Raw genomic sequence first — 23827 nt, forward strand, 5'->3', positions numbered from 1 at the left:
ATAAATTATTCTTCACGGTTTTTCCAATTTTGAAACTTAATAATAAATTGTTCATCATTAACACGTGGATTAATCGTTTCCGGGACTAACTAAGAAAAATCCGCATGTGTTTTTTTGCATGGATATTCTTAGGTGTTTTAGTTCTCATGACATTATTTTAATTATCGTCGTTTCAAACGGCAAATTGAGATTTTAATCACTCATTACCCTGTAATTTCGAATCTGCAAATCGTATCGAATTTCAATTCGATTTCACATCAGCGCTCCCTTAACATTTCAATAGCTTTTATGTGAAACGATTCATCTTTTGATTCAAAAAAACTATGGGGGCCATATCCGGTGAATATGCTGTATGGGGCAGCGAAATCCATGCTTGCTCAGTTTGTAGTGCCAAGTAGTCTACCTGTTTCATTGTCTTCCTTGTCTTCACTATGGGTAGTGAGCAAGTGCGAATGAATAAGCATAAACATCCTCTCGATAACACAAAACTTTCTCCGACCACTATGATAAATAGAGGGTAACGGTTCTCATTTGAGTTTTCAATTATCACCAGCAAGTTGAAATCGACAATTTCGACTATTTGAAATGAATTGAAATGTGCTTCGAAATCTTAAAAATGAAAACTGAAAGAGGAGTTTCTTTAGAGCTACTTCCTGTCATGTATTTTGTTTTCGACGCATAGCTTCAGCTTTCAGTCCGATGTATGTTTCCTTCATCTTTTCAGGGTTCCGTGTCACAATATCAACGTCGTCAGCAAAGCCAAAAACTGAACGGACTTTCGGAAGACCGTAGCGCTCCTCGCTCATCGAAACCGTAATGCTAACATATTTTTTATAAAGCATATACTGCCCATACTCGCATATCAGTCCCAAATTGATTTCCGCCAATTTTGAGTAAGCTTGAGGAATGAAATCTATCCTCAATATACTCTCAGAAATTGCAATAAAAGTTGAGGGATTGTTCAGTTAAATTTGAAAAAAAAACATATCAACTCATGTCTGTTCTATATGCAAAGTACCCGCATGCCAGTCCTATTCAGTGCGAATTTCGATAATTTCATTTGTTTCAATATTGGAATAGCAAAGGTGTATTACCAACCAGTGTTGGTGATTGCCGAAAATTTGACAGAAACTGCTCGATATTTATCAATATTGTATACAACATTTTCAATCCGGTAGAAGATGCTACAAGAACTCGAGTCTCTCAATGCATGAACCGCGAGAGAATGTTTCTACATTTCTTCGCTCCACTTCATACTCTGAGTATTTAACGGCCCTTAAAAAAATTACAGTCTGATAATGATTGGTGCTGTGTGGAATTTACCAAGAGAAAATCGCAAGTTGACAATTATCGCAGAAAATCGAATCGATGATTCGACTTGATGATTCTCATACTAGGTTGCAATATTTCAAAACCCTTGTGTGGAGCATTCACATACATTTTCATAGACACAATTCATACAAAGGTTATATGCACATAGTTAGAATAAACGGCAATAGTAAATGATTCTATCGCAATTATCCACTGCCCATACAGAATCGGATCGCGAAACGAGAATAAGCGACCGTTTGTTGCATCAGAGAGAATCCCCACAGCAGCGAGCTAACCTTTGATTCCCAGACAGGTCATCGAGAGAAATTCGCTCTCGCACTGGTGTCTATTCTATGTTAAATGAACCATGCCGGTTTTTTTGTTGCTGCGATGATATCCGTCTCTCTTCGATGGCACTGATTGAATCGTGTAAAGAGTTGCTAGTGAGCGTTCTTTGATACGATAAAAGCCATCCTTGTTACCAACTTATCATGTAGTGATACTATGATTTAGCATTAGGTAACACAATAAATCAAAAAAATCGGAAATAATATTTTGATCGTCTTTTTCTCGACATGCCGATTTTCCATGTGGGACTGACATGCAAGTATTGGCAGTATAGAGTAGTCTACAGAGCAAAAAACGAAGACGATATAAAAAATGTAAAAGTTTTTAAATATTGGCAGTAATCCCAATCGATTTTTTTAACTGACAGAAAAAAATATATTTTTCCGTTTTTTCTCTTGCGTGGGCAACTTTTCCCCAAACACAATCGACGTGCAGTACAATTTCTTTAGTGATGTGTATTTTATTTCTTTCTCTAAATGAACCAGCAGTGAAACCCAGTACCTGTTACTAGACTTCAAAATATCGAATCACAACAATCATTTTGAAGGAAAAAAGTTTTGCACAAGTACAAAGTTTCTCCAATTGCAAGTGTCATCTTTTTTCGACAACTATTTCCAAACATCAACAAGTGACGAAATAACCAGTCATTCGTTGAATAGTGTGCAATGGTATTATCTTATCTCCTTTTATCCGGATTTTTATCAACTATCACGTAATATATTTGACGGATATAAATCATACAGCAGTGAATAGGAATAATTAATACTCCTACGTGCACTGGAAAAAACCAACTGACAACAATAAAGCGAATGATTAATGTAAGTTGTGACATTTGAAATGATTTCTATTTCAGTTCCACTACTGAATATCTTCTACTAATTCTCGTTGTCACGAGATATGTAGGTGCACAATGGTCACGTTTCCTTCCTATTCGTCCGGAAGGCACTAGACGTTTTGGATGACGGTAAATGTGGTAATGCTTCAAGGGTTGCTTTTGTTTTGCAAAATAATAACTGATACGTGTGCACATACCACTTACTTATGTCGTTTTCGTTTGAGAAGACTGAAACTAACCCGTGGTACTTTCATCAAACCAACGCGTTTCACCAAACTGTGATGATTCCCACTAAGCGACAGGAGTGTGGGTAAACGGTTCGATTCCCAACCCCGTACATAGGGACAGAGAGTTTTTCTGGCCCGAAGAGGCGAATGAGTTCATTGTTGAAAACTCTATAATAAAAAAATCATGCGGATCCGACTTGCGTTTCTGAAGCTATATAGGGTAAGTCTAAGCACAGTTTGAAAATAACAATGCGTTTTAGAATTTATCATATTTTTTATTTAATTGTTCTATTCTCAATAATACTCTATTTTCTCAATCTTTTTCAAAAGTTGCAGTGAAATCCTTTGCTTTGTTATGTTTCCGCAAATATGCCTTAAGTTAATATGCATAATTCAAATATGCACTCAATTTTCTCGGAGACGGTTAAAACGATTTTCACAAATTTTGATTCAAACGGAAGTTCTTCTGGTCTCATAGAAAGCTTTCGTCGGTCTCCAGTTTCCGAAAGTACGGTAAACAGTGAACGAAAAATCTAAAGTGGGGCTTACTTCGATTGCTCATGGATGACTGAGCCGATTTTCAACTAAAATTCAAATGATAGTTCTTGTAGTATAATAAACAGCTGCGAAAATTTATCCGTATTTTATCGAGGATTAGATATTATTAAGTGATGAGTGTTAAATTTTCAAATCGTCATTTATAGATGCCATGATCGGAACGCGAAAACTTATCGAAACAACTTCAAACACTGTTTCAATTTGAAGGGTGCTAGTTGATGGCTAAGTGTACCGACTTTGACTATACCATCCGGTTTATCCGGTTCCGGAACTATAAGCAATATTAAATATTTTAAACCACTGTTTCAAGATGCAATTCAAAGACGTAATTATGAAAGTTCCGTCATATAAAGCACAGTCCTGGCATTACATTCCTTTTGTGGAATTCGGCCTTTCTGTTTCAACATACTTCGCAGCCGATTCTTAGTGTACAGAATCATTGCATGGCTAGTACTATGGATCCTACTGACACTAAGAATCCTTCCAGGTCGGGGCTCGAACATACGACAACTGGCTTGTAAGACCAGCGCCCTATGCATACAGTTCCGTCATATACTTTGCGTTATTTGCTAAAACTAGATCGAAAATTATTTAATAAAAAACCTTTTCTAATCCACCTAGTGGTGTAATGATGCCTTTCTAATGTTACTTATATTTTCAGAAACATCACTAGAAGATTCTGTTAAGATTTTTGGCATTAAAAATGCCTTACTCTTCACTATACGATGCCGAGGGTCAATCAAAAGTTTCAAAAATAGCCGCGTAACCTTTTTGCGTCATAATTTTGAGCGTAATAACTCAGTCATTTGTTGATGGATTGATATAATTTAACAACCAATCGATTCGGAAACTTTTAACTTAAACATGTATGGCAACGTCGTTTCAGTATTTCAATAGCATACTATTGAAAAAATGGTTAGAATTGAATTGTTTTCATCCACCAATCCCAGCTGACCAAATTGACGCCATTTTCTTGTTCGGCATAGGAGGCTTTGCGTCATGCATAAAAACACAGCATCATTCTGCGTAGTGTGAAGAGGAATCTATAAATATATGCTGCAAATCATTTCTTGATTTTAGTTAATGCTTGACTGCGAATGAAACAAGTAGCTCGTCCAGTGACCAGATTGTATATGCTTTCGCTCGTTGGAGCAACAGCTGTTGCTAACTCTTCACTGTACGAAGCTGGGTGTCCATTAAAAAAAAAGCGAAACTAACCGCGTAACCTTTTTTTGTCATAATTTTGAACGCATTTGTTTGTCATTTGTTGATGAATTTATATAATTTAACTACCAATCGATTCGAAAACATTCAACTTAAACTTATGCGGTAATGTCATTTAAGTATTTCAATTGCATACCATTGAAAAATTGGATTGAGTTGACCTATGTTTTCACGAGCCAATGACAGTCGCAGTGAATGATGTCAAACTCTCGTCCGATTTGCGCAGTATGAACTATAGCACAAAAGGGAATCTATAAATATATGCCCGAATACATTTCTTCTTTAGTTTACCCATGGCTTATCTTGATTCTCCGGTAACTAGCAGGCCAACTTAGAACTATCGGCGATAGATTTTTCGAACCTAATTTGAAGCGCTTGTATATTAATGATTTGTTGATAGATTTTTCTCATTTAACTTGATTTGAAAATGTTTCAAAATTTTTAAATTTGTCAACGGGTAGTGTGCATACAGAAATCTCTATTTACATACGAACAACGTGGTGGCGCGCAAATAGATTCAGAATAAAGTTGTGTTATGATGATAATCATAGGTACTTGTTTTTCATTAAATCTTCCTTAACACAATGAACTATCTCTCAGCATAATTTCTTAAGCCCTATTATTGAACTAAACAATAATCGTGTAACCCAATTGAATAGTTAGAAATTGATTTAATCGTATAAAGCATAATATTTTGTTCTAATCTTGCTTCCAAGAATCTTATAGAAGGGATCCAGACTAAGTGTAGTAAAAATAATGCAATGCAAATCGCTATGCAGTATCGATTTGAACAAACTGTTGTCCCACCAGGAAACGCTTCAAAAGATTCGGAGCTTAGCACAAATAAGTTGCTCAGACTTACATATATAAAAATATCAGATTCAATAAAATGTAGTATTAGAGATAAACTCAAGATAAGCTGATCGGCGGTTTTACATGTATCATTTAAATCCGTACTAAACCAGTTTCAGTTAAATTATCATTTACATCAAAACAACAAGTGTCTTGTCATAAAATATATAAAATCTTCTCTAATCACTGTTTATAAAATGAATAAGTTTGTACGTTCTATGTCTTGAAAATTATTCTGATATAAAATCGTTTCTTTTGTCCAGATTTATATCTTGCGGTTGTTTGTATCCAAAATTGGTCTTTTAAGTAATTTTGAAATCATCATAATTGACTTTCATTTAAAGGATATTTTCAAAAATTTTAAAATGTAAAATTAGAGTAAGTTTGTAATATGTCGCTGTTTAGTGCATCCACCATCATCTTTATTTTTGTATTTATTATGGATACCTTCGAATTATTTAATTTTTCATGTAATCGTGCTCGGTCGTGTCTTGCATACAACCCTTCAATTTTTTTCTTTCAAACTTGAATAAAGTCAACAACTTTCTTTGGGTATAAACTACCATTACCTTTTCAAATTGTGAACAATTATGTCAAGTAAATATAGATCTAAATGTGGCAACCCTGCATGCTATACAAAATTGAAAAAGCACGCTGTATGCTGGGTAGTGGTGTTTTCTTCTTCCGTATACGTACGTACCGGTTTTGCGTTATTTTTTTATGACAGTTTAAAAGTTTTCATACTCATTGCTCTATAATAAAGGATCTAAATGAAATCGCACAGTATCATTTAAGACACTGAAAGCTTTAATTTGAGACATGATTTGTGAAAATAGGTTTAAGGGAGGAGTAGGGTCTAAACGATGGAAAAAATCATCATTTTAACGAAGTTTTTCAAAAAATTCAAATGTTTTTCATGATAAAAATCATCATTCGAACAACATTTTGTAATTTTTTCGTGAAAAGTTATTGAGAAATAGGTCGGTGAAGAGGTATTTTTTAAGAACGCTTCTTGAAAATCATGATTTACGGTGTCCACTGTATCTCAACGCAGACTAATCAGAAGTGAACAAATCAAAGCATCATAGTTAGAGTAGAAGTTTTTGTATACCCCAGCGTTTCTGTTTGATTTTGGCCTTTCTCATATAGAAAGGTGTTTTGTTTTATTTTTATAAATCTTTGGTGGTTGTTTAAAGTGAAAACTACGATTTTTCACGAAATTTTGTAGCTGTAAATCATCCCAAAGTAACAAATAACGAAAAAGAAAAACGGTGTTGTCTGTTTTTTTTATATGCAAACTTTGAAAAACATTGATGCAGTAGTTTTTGAATGACGATGGACACGGACTTTAAAAACCCGCTGTCGAGAAACACGCGTTTAAAGTTTTTTTTGTCTATAAAAACAATGGAAAAAATTTATTACTCTAGGGAGCCCGTTTTTGCTTTTATAATTTATTATAATGAAACATCTCATGAATGTTTTGTCAAGTTTTGAAGTCAATCGAAGTAGAAATCTTGGGCCTGTGTACCGAGCTCTTGCTTATTCGTAGAATGAGATAGCAATAAATAAAGGTCCATAACTTCGAGAGTTTCGTTCCAATAAGCATGAAAATTTCACAGAATATTCTTGAAATATTTTGCTATAAGAAAATATAAAGAAAATAATTGATGAGTTTTCAAAAGTGTTAAACCCTACCCGCCCCTTAACCGTTGCCGAGAAGTCGAAGTAAATTCCATTTGTGGAGCTTTTCTTCACTATTACCGGTGCGTTCGGAAGCGGAAACCGTTGGCTAGTAGTCCCAAACTATCCTAACTAACAAGGTCTGCCAATTAGATGAAACTACAAGTAAGTTTTGTATTAATTCGCACCCCGTTTCGCCATGATCTGTGAAAAAAATTACTTACGAAAATAAATTTTTTTCACTTACCGTGCAGTAATACTGGAACCGGAAGTAGGAGCTGGATCAATCGAGGATTTGAAAAAAATTAAATAAATCAAATTCTTGTATTCCCGGGTTTAATCCATTTGAATTTGAAGGTCGATTTTTCTTCTTCTTCTTTTCTGGTTGGCATCACCTCACTTGAGATGACGCCGAATTGATGGCCCAGCAACTAAAGCTATATAGACAGTTAATTTTCGTTTATAGTCCAATGGACTTTCTTTTCACTTGACTACAAGCGAAAATCTCGCTGTGTGGCTGCGTCGAATTGTCAAAGTACGGCTGAAAATCCTTTCTTCCTTGCGAAATACTCGAATTTTCTCCGGACTAACACGATGAAACGTGCTCACCCGTTGAGAGTTTCACCGGAAGTCCAGGTCGATTTTTGAATGTCGTTTTTCATTGAAAACACTCGTAAAATGTTTTGCTCGATTTGGCAGAAAGCGTGCAAATCAATACTAACAGAAATGAACAATAAACAGTGCAAACTTTACAAAACCATTTCATTAATCAAATTTCAGCGCAAATCACTGGTACCGAGCGAGTGGCATTAATGTAAAACGACATAAATTTTTGATTTGGCTCATATTTGGCATTAGCATTTGGTATGATTTTTTATTTTTTCTATAGAAAGGATATAGAGTTGCTGGAAAAACCAATTTTGGATCGATGCCTCGGAGATGTGTGTGTATGTATGTATGTATGCATGCATGTGTGTATTTCACTCGATTTTCTCAGAGATGGTTGAACCGATTATCACAAACTCAGATTCAAATGAAAGGTCTATGTTCGTCTGTTTTCGTCTGTTCCGCCAGTGCAGTACAAAATTTAATAATCAACTACCAATCGGCCTAACTGCAAATGATAGCCAATTTTCTTTACATTCTCTTTCATTTACCACGGCACAATCGCACAAGTTGCACACAAGTTTAGAATAATATTTTCCAAAATTAAGGTTTTGACTTGATAGTTACGCAGGTAGCTGAGTATTTAACATATCAGTTAACTGATTTTTCTTGAAAGAGAAAATAAAATACACACTATAATTTGCAATTAGGCCCTATGGTCATGGCACTGCTGATATGCTAAAGGCCTGCTTGTGTTCATTCAACAATAGATATCAGAATGTAAAAATTGAATACTATCCATTTGAAGATAGACATCCTAGTTACCGTATTTGATATATAATTTTTTTTTTTTTTCATAAATACGTTTATTTCTTAAGGCAGTTTACATAAGTTTTTCTTCGCCGTAGCATCACTTTTACATAATATTCTTATCCTAATTTAATTCTAACATAGTCACAACGTTTTGCATTTATTAAAACATATTCTCTTATTACTTAAATATCATCTTAGGTAACTCGTCATTAATTATGAAATCTACTCGGAAATATTATTTGAACCAAACGATTAACTTCTATAAATTATAAAATAAGCTGTTATTTTCAGACATTTTGTTAATAATTTCATAAACTGTTTCGAGTTTGTTTGTATCATTACATAATTTCTATTCTAATTTAGCTATTGGTTGAACTCATGGACGCAGCTGGGATCAGAACTAAGTCTTGAAAGGGGCCTTTATTGAATTGAAACTCCAGTTTTCTTTATGAAATGATAAATAAGTTTCATGTATGAAAGGTCACGACAAGCAAGAATGTCTCGAACTGGGATATCGGGTAGTCTACCTTGGGTACGCAAAGAATTTATTAGTTGAGATCTGACATCACGATACTCCACGCATGTCCAAACGACATGATCAATATCTCGATAACCTTCACCACAAGCACAATGATTAGTCTCGGAGAGCCCAATTCGAAGGAGATGTGCATCTAACGTGTAGTGATTGGACATGAGTCTAGACATCACACGAATGAAATCTCTACTCACATCCAGTCCCCTGAACCATGCCTTTGTCGATATTTTCGGAATAATTGAGTGCATCCACCGACCCAGATCATCTTTATCCCAAGAAGCTTGCCAGCTGGCAAGTGTTCTTTGGCGAGACGAGCTATAGAATTCGTTGAAAGCAATTGGTCTCTCATAAATTTCACCCTCAATAGCACCACGTTTGGCTAAAATATCGGCTCTTTCATTGCCAGGAATGGAGCAATGAGCCGGGACCCAGACTATAGTGATTAGATAATTATTGTTCAATATGTCGTTCAGGCACTGTTTTATTTTGCCCAGGAAAAACGGTTCAGTCTTGCCAGTCATGTTTGAGCGAATGGCTTCAATTGCACTCAGACTATCTGTGAAGAGGAAATAATGGTTTGGAATTAATGTGACGATTACACTCAAACTATAATGAACTGCTGCTAGCTCTGCTATATAAACAGATGCAGTTTCTTGAAGCCTAAATGAGGCCGAAACATTATTGTTGAACATACCAAACCCTGTCGCTTCTTCAATTCGCGATCCGTCCGTGTAAAACATTTTCTCAGAGTCAATATGCCTGAACTTACTTGAAAATATTTTTGGGATTTCCGTCGAACGTAGATGATCCGGGATTCCACGCACTTCGCGCTGCATGGATGTATCGAAAGATAAAGTTGAGTCAGGGACATTTAGGAGGCTGACACGGATAGGAATATATCTTGAAGGGTTGATTTCCTGTGACATATGGTTAAAATATACTGTCATGAATTTTGTTTGAGATCGAAGCTCGACTAGTCGTTCGAAATTATTAATTACCATGGGATTCAGCACCTCACATCTTATTAGCAGGCGTGATGAAAGCTCCCAAAATCGATCTTTTAATGGAAGAACTCCCGCCAGAACTTCAAGACTCATTGTATGTGTCGAATGCATGCACCCTAAAGCAATTCGCAAACAACGATACTGAATTCGCTCCAGTTTGATAATATGAGAGTTTGCAGCGGAACGAAAGCAAACGCATCCATATTCCATCACTGAAAGTATCGTTGTCTGATACAATTTTATTAGATCTTCCGGATGAGCACCCCACCAAGATCCTGTTATTGTTCGAAGAAAATTTACTCTTTGTTGGCATTTTGTTATCAGAAACCTAATGTGTCCTCCCCACGTGCATTTGGAATCGAACCACACCCCGAGGTATTTAAAAGTTAAAACCTGTTGGATCATTCTTCCCATCATATGGAGCTGAAGCTGCGCGGGATCATGCTTTCTTGAAAAGACGACTAACTCTGTTTTCTCCGCAGAGAATTCGATACCAAGATGAACAGCCCAATCGGACAAGTTATCTAAGGTATCTTGCAATGGTTTATGCAGATCAATAGCTTTGGGTCCAGTAACTGAAACCACGCCATCATCTGCCAATTGTCTTAGTGTACATGGGGTTACTAGACAGCTGTCAATGTCATTTACGTAAAAATTATAGAGGAGCGGACTGAGGCATGAGCCTTGCGGGAGACCCATGTAACTATTTCTGAGTGTTGCCAAATCGCCATGTGAAAAATGCATGTGTTTCTCTGACAAAAGGTTGTGCAAATAATTATTTATAACCGCTGGGAGTCCATTTTGGTGAAGCTTGTCTGAAAGAACATCAATGGAAACTGAATCAAATGCTCCTTTAATGTCTAAAAATACAGATGCCATTTGTTGCTTTTGAGCGAAGGCAATTTGGATGTCAGACGAAAGTAATGCAAGGCAATCATTCGTCCCTTTATTTCTACGGAAGCCAAACTGAGTATCTGACAACAAACCGTTCGTCTCGACCCAAGTGTCGAGACGTCGTAGAATAATTTTTTCGAACAATTTTCTGATGCAGGACAACATCGCAATGGGTCTATATGAGTTGTGATTGGAAGCTGGTTTCCCCGGTTTTTGAATGGCGATAACTTTCACTTGTCTCCAGTCAGGTGGAACAATATTTTGCTCAAGAAACTTGTTGAACAATTCCAACAAACGTCTTTTTGCGAGGTTGGGCAGATTCTTCACCAAGTTGAATTTAATTCTGTCCAACCCTGGAGCGTTATTGTTACAAGACAAGAGTGCTATAGAAAATTCCATCATTGAAAATGGGTTATTAATAAAACCATTATTTGGAGGAGATTCCCGTATAATGCTCTGCGTAGGAACAGAATCTGGGCAAACTTTCCTAGCAAAGTCAAATATCCATCGGTTCGAGTATTCATCACTCTCATTGCCCACGTTACGATTCCTCATTCGTCTGGCCGTGTTCCAAAGAGTGCTCATTGAGGTATCTCTTGACAAACCTTCGACAAAATGTCTCCAATAGCTACATTTTTTGGCTCGAAGTATGCTCTTGTACTTGGTTTCTAAAACCATAAGTTTTTCAAAATTCTGAGGAGTTCCTCCTCCCCGTTTTAGAAACGTCTTGCAAGCATTTTGTTTTGCGAGTTTAGCCTCTGAGCACTCTTTGTCCCACCAGGGGTTGGGAGGCCTTCTGTTAGTCGTTGGCCCAGGAAAGCGTTTAGTTTGGGATTGTTCTGCTGCCTCCAGAATCGAACAAATGAGGAAGTCATATTCTTCAAGTGGAGGGAGCTCTTCCATTGAATTCAAAATACTAGAGATACTACTTTGGTATTTAATCCAGTCGATATTTTTTGTCAAATCATATGGAATACTAGCGGAAGTAGCAATGCAATTGCTACTGCTAATTGAGATGATGATTGGTAAATGATCGCTACCGTGTAAATCAGGCAGTATTTTCCAGGTGCAATCTAGTCGAATTGATGTTGAGCAAAGATATAGATCTAATGCACTTGGGCGTGCCGGAGGTCTTGGGATCCGTGTCATGCTACCCATATTTAATACCGTCATGCTAAAATTGTCACAAATGTTTTGTATTAAAGATGATCTGCTATCATTGTAAACGGAACCCCACATAATACCGTGCGAATTTAAATCCCCCAGAATCAATCGTGGAGCACGAAGGGCTTCAACCATTTCATTAAGCTGTCGCTGTCCAACTTGTGCTTTTGGAGGAATATATACCGAAGCTATGCAAATATCTTTGCCTTTAATGTTTATTTGGCAAGCAACAACTTCTATACTAGAAGTTGAAGGGATGTTTAATCTATAAAAGGAATAGCATTTCTTAATTCCCAAAAGCACTCCACCATACGGAGAGTCTCTATCGAGACGTATAATGTTAAAATCATTAAAATTTAAAGCTATGTTTGAAGTAAGCCATGTTTCGCATAAAGCAAATACATCACATTTTTGACTATGCAATAATATTTTAAATGAATCAAGTTTTGGCATGATGCTTCGACAATTCCACTGCAGGACAGTGATTGTATCATTTGCGACGGGTGATAAATTATCCATCAAAAGATACAAAACCTGAGACAATTGGCCATTGAGCTGATAACTGCTTCAAAAAGGTTCTAGCTATTGGAAGGAATGCCATTATGAGGGTCTTTAAGGGTTCAGATATATTGAATGCTGAGAAAATCCATTCAACAATTTCCGAAAACTTCAGTAATCCTGTTGGTGGCTGTGAAATGGAGCCCACTGGATTATTATCTTTTTCTGTACTAGATCCTGGATTGGTTTGTGAATTTGACAAACCAGGAGGCACAGTCTTTGGTTTTGACTTTTTTTGTTTAACACGGGGATCTTTTTTTGAAGATGAAATTTTAGGTGTCTTTTTTGGTAATTTGGAGGAAGACTTCTTTCTCTTAACTGACCCTTGGGTAGTGATAAACGAATTACCTTCACTATTTTCGTCAGAGTCAGAGTCCTCTGGTTCCTCTAGATTTGAAAACCCGTTTTCGGTTTCCAAAGGGGGGACATCAATGACCGTTTTAAGCATTTCTGCATATGTGCGCTTAGACCGTGCTTTTAAAGAAAGCTTAATTTTGTCTTTGTGCACTTTAAATGCAGTGCATACTGAAATATCATCATGAGGACTATTCCCACAATAAATACATTTTTCAATTTCCTTGTTGCAATCATTATCTTTATGAGGCCCTTCACACTTAATACATTTTGGTTTATTACTACAGTAAGTAGCTGTGTGGCCGAATTTTTTGCAGTTCGTACAATTCATTACATTTGGAACAAAAAGCCGAACAGGGAGGCGAATTTTATCGACATAGACATGGGACGGCAACGCAGACCCGGCAAATGTCACTCGAAACGAGTCTGATGGGCGATAAACTTTTTTTTCCTCTTCATGAACTACTGAGTACAGTTGTTTGCACTCCAGTATTTTCACACCCTCAAGCATAGAGTTCTTGAAACGACCAACACCATGCTTGAGTAAATCATCTACCGAAAGACTCGCTTCGGTAACAACACCGTCAATTTCGACATCTTTGGAGGGTATGTAAACTTTATACTCTTTATTGAAATGTTCCGAAGAGACAATATCATTCGCGTGTTTCAAATTATTTACCACAACACGAATTTTATCGTTATTTACTTTTATGATCTCTTTGATTGAAGAGTATCGTGATGTCAAACCTTTATTAATTTGAAAAATGTTTAATGGCTTTGATATACGTCTAAAAAAGACTATCCAAGGCCCAGAAGAGCTCTCCTGATATTTTTTCGTTCGTGAGGGTATCGGACTCATGCTAGGATTTACGTCCATGGATTCATCCATTACATTAAAATTTTTAACTAAACTTTAAAATAAAATTTGAAACCAACACTACACAGTACTCAATCAAAAGGAAAAGAAAAAACTTCTACCTTGAAATTGTTGTCTATCTCCGTTGCACTGCCGTGTAGATCCTCGTTGCTCTAGATGTTCTTGTTGGATGTATCTGGACGTTGATACAATGCTGAAGCTCACTGTAGCGATAGAATATGATGTGATGCTACTGCTACCTGACATCCAGCACCACTCGAATTCCGATTTGCTTTCGTCTTCGCCAGCTGTAACCAGCGCAGGTCACCGGTGTATACCTGCGTGTTGTATGGCAGTGGAAAGACCGAGTTGTCTTGTCTCCTTCTTCCTAGTGCTCCGCACCGATATGCTTCTGCACCGAAGTGCCTTCGCACCGGTGTGCCTTTGCACTCTCCTGCTTCTATGTGCCTTGCACTCTTCCTCTTCGATGTGCCTTTGCACTCTCCTGCTCAGCACTTGTGGCTGTATATTGCGGCCTGGGTAGAGTTTGAGAAACGCCCTTTGTTGTTTCCTTCACCAGCTTGGCCCAGCACTAGGGCTCTCTTATGCAGCACGACTATACGTTTTAACGGCTGCTGCCAACAGGTTTCTACCTGTAGTTCAACCGTTGTCGTATTTAACGCGTGTAAACCAACCAGCGTTATTAAACTGTACGCTTCTATACACAACCTTCTCGGTTGAACGGCTATTACTGAATGATTTGATATTTGATATATAATTGCTCTGAAACATTTGAAACCCATCGCTCAATCTCAAACTTTGATTACTGTCACCCGACATGGCGTAAGCCCACTCGTAAATGGATCTCCTATATGGATAAAATATTCCATAGACCAACAAACTCTAGCATGCAACGACCAATGTTGAATAATTCGCTTTCTATGTCGGCTTATAAAGTTTCCTCTCCTGTTACATTTCAGTCGCAGCACTAATCGTAATGTTTTTTTTTTTTCATTTTCGTACAGGCCTGGCAGATGGTGCGGAATCCCTTCGAGTTCATGAAGCCACCTGAGAAGATCCATCCAGTGACAGGTAAGAATTGATGGCAATTGTGATGGTTGTTATCGGACTATAACTGATAGCTACATTCTCTTTTATGCAATACTGATTTCTTGTTACGTTATCGTACGAAGGATGATGGCGGAATTAGTTCATTCTTCTTATCGCCGTTTCGTGGCGAAATTGATTCAGTGAATTTTTTTATGGTCTACTTTTAAGGGAATGAAGCACTTGATAACGTCAACTAAATACTTAACTGTACTGTTGAATAGGCTTAGGATGAATTCAATTGACAATTTTGTATATTGATAGCGTTTAGGATAAATAATCCAACTGAAAATTCGAACTTGACTATGCTAACCCACTTAACGAGTACAACGTTTTTCTTTTCTTAGCTTGTCTAACGTATATAAATACAGATACTCTTCAGGCCCGTACCCAGGATTTCGTTTCGGGAGGGGCCCAAAGATAAAAAAAATAATGTTACTGAAGATTGCTTATGTAACTAATTCTCAGTGTGCCTTTTACGGGTGTTTTTAACAGACACTTTAAACTTTTCCACTGGAACTGTTATTGTATTACATTATTGTCTGAGACCTTCTAAATAATTATATACCTGTTTTTGATTTTGGGAGGGGTCCGGGCCCCTTGGGCCCCCCCTCTGGGTACGTGACTGCTCTTTTCTATATTGTTATTGCCCATTTCCTTTATACAACGGTTGGTGCTGAGTTTCGTTATTCAATCTAGGCTGGAACGCTAATGACATGTATTATCTCGCCTCTTCACCGGCTCTCGTGCAAGTTTTTGATTGCTTTTTGCTTATGTTCACCATCAACTTCGTGTGGTTGGATGACCAAAGTATTCTGATGATATGCAAATAGTGATTATTCGTTATTTAGATTCGCATACTTAGTTCGAATAGGTTCTATTAGGGCAGTCGTCTGGAGTTCAGAATTTTAATCAAAACCACCTGTGTTGAACCCACATTGGTGTTCAGAATCCAATTTAAACAACAAAAACCTGTTGCAGATTAAGTTCGCATAACTTTGGATAAGTTGTCATAAAGCCAACGAAAATGTATTCAAGTAAAGTCACGACCAACGAATTTCGTTAACAAAACTCATTTAATAATTTGAAAAGTGAAAATGCACAACTGTTGAAGTGTTGTGAAAAGTATAGAAGCGTGGAATTGAAATTTCATAGCATAACGTGGGAAGTGTAAAATTGTAAAAGTGTAAAAGTGTAAAAGTGCAAAAGTGTAAAAGTGTAAAAGTGTAAAAGTGTAAAAGTGTAAAAGTGTAAAAGTGTAAAAGTGTAAAAGTGTAAAAGTGTAAAAGTGTAAAAGTGTAAAAGTGTAAAAGTGTAAAAGTGTAAAAGTGTAAAAGTGTAAAAGTGTAAAAGTGTAAAAGTGTAAAAGTGTAAAAGTGTAAAAGTGTAAAAGTGTAAAAGTGTAAAAGTGTAAAAGTGTAAAAGTGTAAAAGTGTAAAAGTGTAAAAGTGTAAAAGTGTAAAAGTGTAAAAGTGTAAAAGTGTAAAAGTGTAAAAGTGTAAAAGTGTAAAAGTGTAAAAGTGTAAAAGTGTAAAAGTGTAAAAGTGTAAAAGTGTAAAAGTGTAAAAGTGTAAAAGTGTAAAAGTGTAAAAGTGTAAAAGTGTAAAAGGGTAAAAGCCTTTTTACCTTTTTACCTTTTTACCTTTTTACCTTTTTACCTTTTTACCTTTTTACCTTTTTACCTTTTTACCTTTTTACCTTTTTACCTTTTTACCTTTTTACCTTTTTACCTTTTTACCTTTTTACCTTTTTACCTTTTTACCTTTTTACCTTTTTACCTTTTTACCTTTTTACCTTTTTACCTTTTTACCTTTTTACCTTTTTACCTTTTTACCTTTTTACCTTTTTACCTTTTTACCTTTTTACCTTTTTACCTTTTTACCTTTTTACCTTTTTACCTTTTTACCTTTTTACCTTTTTACCTTTTTACCTTTTTACCTTTTTACCTTTTTACCTTTTTACCTTTTTACCTTTTTACCTTTTTACCTTTTTACCTTTTTACCTTTTTACCTTTTTACCTTTTTACCTTTTTACCTTTTTACCTTTTTACCTTTTTACCTTTTTACCTTTTACCTTTTTACCTTTTTACCTTTTTACCTTTTTACCTTTTTACCTTTTTACCTTTTTACCTTTTTACCTTTTTACCTTTTTACCTTTTTACCTTTTTACCTTTTTACCTTTTTACCTTTTTACCTTTTTACCTTTTTACCTTTTTACCTTTTTACCTTTTTACCTTTTTACCTTTTTACCTTTTTACCTTTTTTACCTTTTTACCTTTTTACCTTTTTACCTTTTTACCTTTTTCCTTTTTACCTTTTTACCATTTTACCTTTTTACCATTTTACCTTTTTACCTTTTTACCTTTTTACCTTTTTACCTTTTTACCTTTTTACCTTTTTACCTTTTTACCTTTTTACCTTTTTACCTTTTTACCTTTTTACCTTTTTACCTTTTTACCTTTTTACCTTTTTACCTTTTTACCTTTTTACCTTTTTACCTTTTTACCTTTTTACCTTTTTACCTTTTTACCTTTTTACCTTTTTACCTTTTTACCTTTTTACCTTTTTACCTTTTTACCTTTTTACCTTTTTACCTTTTTACCTTTTTACCTTTTTACCTTTTTACCTTTTTACCTTTTTACCTTTTTACCTTTTTACTTTTTTACCTTTTTACCTTTTTACCTTTTTACCTTTTTACCTTTTTACCTTTTTACCTTTTTACCTTTTTACATTTTAACCTTTTTACCTTGCTCTCTTTTTACCTTCTTACCTTTTTATCTTTTTTTTTTTCAATATAAACCTTAGCCTCTTTTTCCGTGGCTTGCGTTTTTGAGTAAGCGTGATTAATTCCCAGTAATGAATTCAACGCACCAGAAACAAACGTGATCTTCGCGTATCTTTAACATGTCCCCCAACTGTCTCCTCGTGACAAGACCCGTTGATTCAATTCCACTTTTAAATTTGACGTGACGACATTCAGAAACTTTCTAAGCGGGTCATCCACGGATGGTGTCTCCGTTTCCTGGAGCAAATGCTTGTTTCCGTAAAGTGACAGAATATTCATTAATGTAATTTGTTTTCAAGTTAATCTCGCCCAGAGATTGAAGCGCTATGGTGACCTTCAGCATCCTAAGACTGAAGCGCTACTAAAATAACGCTCAGCCGCATTCAAATCTACTGAATGTACTCAGATCTTTTTCATCACAGCTATGAAATTGAATTTAAGTAAATTATACTTTAACGACGAATGTCTCTTCAAAGATTTTCGAGCAACCAGCAAGGGTCGGTTCGATGTAATCTCGAAGATGGTGTCATAACCAATTTCCTGAAATAAACGGGTAGGCAATGTGGTTTGGATACATGTAGTATCAAATTCTTTCCGGAGCGTGATGTAATTATACCCTCAGGATTTCCGGGAAATTGCAATCAATCCGTGATCTGAAAGTGGCAGCCTAGATCTACTTGAATGTAACTTGTTTCTCTTTTTCTCATCATTTCAGACTGCATGCATGTGACATCGGAGGAGGGTGAATTCTTCTTCAAAAAAGCGGCTCCAGTTGTTTCGGTTCCTAAACACGGCCGACTGATTGATATCCTCAGTGTGGCACCGGTCATGGACGTGTGTGGATTGTATTTCGTAACAGATCCAGATAAAATAGTCGAAGTGACTGTCAAACATATCGATGTGAACTGCGATCTCGGAGGGTTGATGTCCTTCGTCGATGGCTGGGAGTTGAATGGTATGTACTTTCCGACCGAGCACGACCATGCTAAAACATTGGACCAGCGAGTCGAGGAATTTTGTAATGACCCGAAACTATGGCCATTCAAACCAGTCCGGAAAGCATTCCGATCCAGTCAGAATGCTGCTCTGATGCAGTACCGGATACCCATCAGTGGATCGTTCGTGGTGTCAGTGCGGTACATTCATAATCCTGATCGTAAGTTTATCTAGAGTTCCACTATTTAAATGATAGAATTTATTTTATACATTTCGTTTAGCTTGCAACATTATGGCCGAAGGGGTTGCACCATTTTATACACTCAAAAACAATGGTAAAAACCGGAATTGTTCCTTGACGGCTGTATTTCCAGCGGTTATGTCTATTGTCGGAGTGGATATAGGCGAACAGAAGGACGGCGTCAATTATGATGTAAGTTTAGCTTTCAACATTCCAATGATTATATTGAAAAGATCCGATTTCTTCGCGTTTCGCTTTCGGCTCATCAGTTCAATTTGAACCGCTAAGCAGACGCAAAGTCCACACTATTTATGTGACCCTTTAAGGATATGACACTAAGTGCCATATCCTATCTGACGTCTCGGACGTTGAAAAAAGATTTAGAGTGATTAGCTCCCATCAGTATTTTTAAATATTGCGAAAAAAAAATTCACGACTTCAAGCATCATGGTTAGTATAGGAAAGTGAACCAATTATTATGATCTTATATGCACAAATGTGACGTGTAAGATGATTACATTTTGTAAAGTCTACCCGAATTTAAATCCCAAGCCCGCAAACAAGGTCTGAAATTTTATAACACATTCAATATATAATAGAACATTTTTCATCTCATTTAGAGTTCACTTCTTGGGGCCGTAAGTCTGAATTTGTTAACGATTGAAAAAAGCGTAAAAAATTTACATCGTTTCAGGATCGTCTTTACCCGATTTGAATAACACTTTACACACGTCTGCAATATGACGAAAGGAATTTTGATTGTGAATTTCTTGAAATCGTTGTACCTATCAGATTGATATAGTTAGCAAAATTGTGTCGAGAAAAAAGAGGTCAAAAATCGTTTGGAAGCTCTAATACATCTATACACTGGGAAAAAAACAAGCAAAACGAAAGAATTGACTGCAGTACTATAATTATGAATAACACATGGGCTAAAAAGTCTCGGGCCTAACAAAGAGAACATGGGTTTTTTGGTTCAAAATTTACTTTATTCATGAACGTAATCTCCATCAAGAGCAGCGCAGTCATTCCAGCGCCGCTCTAGCATTTCCATATCACTTTTTTAGAACGATTTATCTTTTGCCTACAAATAGGCCTCAGTTTCAACAATAACCTCATCATTCGTGCGAAATATCTATTCAAGTAGTTTTGTCATTGTTTTGATTGACTTGTCACACGGTGCGTGGTCTTGATGAAACAAAACTTTTTTCTTGGTCATATGCGGTCGTTTCTTTGCAATTTCAGCCTTCAAACGCTCCAATAACGTTATATAATATAACTGTTAATGGTATTTCCTTTCTCAAGATAGTCGATAAATATTACACCACGCACATCCCAAAATACCGAGGCCATAAACTTTCCAGCCGATTGCTGTGCTTTCGGGCGCTTTTGATGAAGTTCACCAGTTGTAGTCCACTCAAATGACGATCGTTTTGATGCCGGAGTGAAGTGATGAATCCACGTTTCATCCATTGTCACATATCAACGCAAAAATTCCGGCTTGTTACGTTAAAACATGGCCAAACACTGCTCCGAATCGTCAACACATTCTCGTTTTTAGTCAATAGTGAGCAAACGCGGCACCCACTTTGAACAGAACTTTCTCATAGTTAAATGCTAATGCAATATAAAGCCAGCACGTTCTTTTGATTTCCTTACGATATCAGCTAACTCAGGCAACTTCGCTTTTCGATCATTCAAAACGATTTTGTGTTTTTGCCTTTCTGATATAGAAAGGCTATACAATCACTGTGAAAATCGACTTTTGAACCGAGGCCAGGAGGGCCGTATTTCATATACCATTCGGCAAATGTTTGTGTGTGTATGTGTGTATGTGTGTATATACGTATGTATGTATATATGGATGTATGTGACAAATAATGTCACTCGATTTTCTCAGAGATGGCTGCACCGATTTTTACAAACTCAGATTTCAATGAAAGCTCTTACGGTCCCATACATCGCAATTGAATTTTATCCCGATCCAACTTCCGGTTCCGAAATTACAGGGTGATATGCACAAAAAAAAATAAAAAAAATATGTCACTCACTTTTCTCAGAGAAAGCATGACCGATTTTCACAAACTTAAATTCAAACGAATGGTCTTATGGTCCCATAGATCGCAATTGAGTTTTATTTCGATTCGACTTCGGGTTCCGGAATTACAAGGCAAAATGTGAAAATATATGAAAAATACGCACTTAATTTTCTCGGAAATTTCTTAACCGATTTTTACAAACTAAGAAGCAAATAAAAGGTCATGAAATTTTTTAAAAAGTTCCCTAAAAGTTGAATCAGATCCGACATCCGGTTCCGGTATTACAGTGCGATTAACAAAAATTTTCAATTTCAAGAGTATTTTTTCGCAAACGATGGCGAAACGAGGTACACATTTTAATAAAATTTAGTGGTAAATTCTTTTAGTTTGCAGACCTTATTAGTTTGTGGATATATAAATCTACTTTGGGAATAATAGTGCCCGGTTTTCGCATCCGAACGCACCGGTAATAGTGAAGAAAAGCTCACTTCGATTTTTCAACAACGATTGAACCGATTTTCACAAATCATGATTCAAATTAAATCTCTCAGTGTCTTAAAAGATACTGTGCCATTTCATCCGAAATGATAGGGCGATGAGTATCAAAATTTTAAAACTGTCATACAAAATGATGCAAAATCGATACGCATCGGTACGTGCTAGTACGGAAGAAGAAGAAAACGCACCCGTCTAGCACACAGCGTGCTTCGTTCAATTTCGTATAGTGTGCAGGGTTGCCACATTTAAATCTATAGTATATTGACATAACTATTTTCAAATTGAAAAGGCGATGGTAGTTTATACCAATTCAATTCAAGATCTTTTTTTTACAAATGTAGCGTTTTCTTCATACTTTTAAGAAAAAATACCGATAAAATTATTCGTCACGGTTCCGAAGGAATTCTCGAATTTTTCTTGTAACACGGTTCATTAGGCTGCGCACACCTTCTTTGTCCATCGTTTTAGCTATCTTATTCCACCAGGTTGTCTTCTGATTGATGTCTTAGACAACCTTTTCCTTTGCCTTGAGTCTCCTCTTCATGATTGCCCAGTATTTCTCAATAGGACGAAACTGGGGGCAGTTGGGTTAGTTAAGGTTTTTCGGAACAAACTGGACCCCTTTCTCTGCATACGATTCTTGAACGACTTTGCTGTAATGACAGCTTGCCAAATCTGGCCAAAACATTACGGGATGGTCGTGGGATCGAATGAACGCAAAATTCGTTTTTGGAGACACTCTTTTTGGTATAGGTCCGATGTCATTGTCTTATTTGTAACGAAAACTTTCGTTTTTGCCATAGCTGCAAATGCCCTGTCAAATCATAAATTTTCTTGCAAATTTGCCGGCAAAAACATATTTCAATTTGGCTGGAACATCCCCCCGAGCCGTTTCCAAGTAAAATTTTTGACCTGGGATTTGCTCGAAGTCAGCCTTGACATAGGTTTCATCGTCCATCAGAAGACACCCGTCGAACTTGGTCATCACCTGGTCATATAGTTTCCGAACACGAATATTGACCACACTATTCTGTTTTATGGTCCGATTTGGCTGTTTGCTAGCTCGATACGACTTGATTTCTTCCCGGAGTCGAGTTCTCCTCACGGTACTATGGCCAAATTACGGTCCTACAGATTAGGATTCCTCTTAGTCGTCTTCAAAATCTTACCACGCAGTTTCTGGTCGACAGTTCCACTCCGACGATTGGCTTGAGGCTTCCGAATCGTCGTCAATGTTTCCTTATACCGTTTGATAAGGCACCATACAGTATTTCTGGGCAATTTCAGCTTTTAGTTAGCCTAGATGCAGACCACAATGGATTTTCCAAATAACTGTGCTCAATTTTTTCCCTTCTTTCGGCTTCCATGTTGAAAAATCATACGTGAAGATGACAAAATTGCATAGTCTTTTTTGTGCATAATATGCATAAAAAGGTAATAAAGTATCATCAGGAAATATTGTTCTAAATCACTATTGAACGCTAGTGAACACTAGTGTATAAAAAATATTAAAATATCTCTTGAGAACAGAAATTATAATAACAATACTTTACAATACCATACTTTTTTTTTTTTGTTTCAATTATAGAGGCTTTAACATCTTAGGTCATTCGCCTCTTCGGACCAGAAAATCTTTCTGACCCTATGTGCGGGGTTGGGAATCGAACCCAGGCGGGCTGCGTGAAAGGCATCGACTATCCCATCACGCTATACCCGTCCCCCCACAATACCATACTCTCGATCTATATATTAGTGGTTTTTAACGCATATTTTCATTTTTTTTTATAAACAGTGTGATCGACCGGGCATCTCGGATAAACTGGACATCGGCGGTTCGACCGGTTTGGACTCATCCACTATGGACCTATCGAGCTCGGTTTGTGGCAAAAGCGCAGAGCTGGGTCCGGAACAAGCCATTTTCTGCGGCACCACCACGGCTCGTCTGATCTCCAGCGGTCGGTACACAAATCAAGCAATGATTGCCGTTCGGTTAGCGGACGAAAACGATATCTCACTGGCAACGGTTCTCTGCGATATGAGACGGAAGAAGAAAAAGTAAATCGGCTCAAGTGCTGATTGCTACGAGTCATTAAAAAAACACATGAGTTGTAAAATCATTTAAGATCATCCTGAGAATGTACTGCGAAGGAATTTCATTTTGAGAATATAGCTCTAGTCGAACGTGTTTCCAGCGTGTATAGATGAGATGGTTCTGTTTTGGATTAGGAAGGGAAATAAGTAGAAAGAAACTTGAACTTAAATGAGCCGATATTTATTTTAAACACACTACCAATCTTGGAGAAAGCAAAACAAATAAATGCACAGGCACGTAGAAGTATCATGTATAGTGAATCTTAGAAATAAAAAAAAAACTTTAGTGTTAACTTTGACAGCCGCAATGCG

At 36.7% G+C, this 23827-nt stretch overlaps 1 protein-coding gene across 4 annotated transcripts in view; it reads left to right on the top strand.

Annotated features, from left to right (window-relative positions):
- Positions 1-23775, top strand: part of LOC131425347 (corticotropin-releasing factor-binding protein) — a 47816-nt gene extending 24041 nt beyond the window's left edge. For all 4 annotated transcript variants that reach the window (XM_058587169.1, XM_058587170.1, XM_058587171.1 and 1 more), the window contains exons 3-6: positions 14845-14911; positions 18426-18866; positions 18928-19079; positions 23217-23775. In XM_058587169.1, the coding sequence (XP_058443152.1) occupies positions 14845-14911; positions 18426-18866; positions 18928-19079; positions 23217-23483 (927 nt within the window). In that variant the 3' untranslated portion in view covers positions 23484-23775. The remainder of the gene's footprint in view (positions 1-14844; positions 14912-18425; positions 18867-18927; positions 19080-23216) is intronic.
- The last annotated feature ends 52 nt before the right edge of the window (positions 23776-23827 follow it).

This window comes from Malaya genurostris, chromosome 1 (assembly GCF_030247185.1).
Source record: "Malaya genurostris strain Urasoe2022 chromosome 1, Malgen_1.1, whole genome shotgun sequence".
Lineage (NCBI taxonomy): Eukaryota > Metazoa > Arthropoda > Insecta > Diptera > Culicidae > Malaya > Malaya genurostris.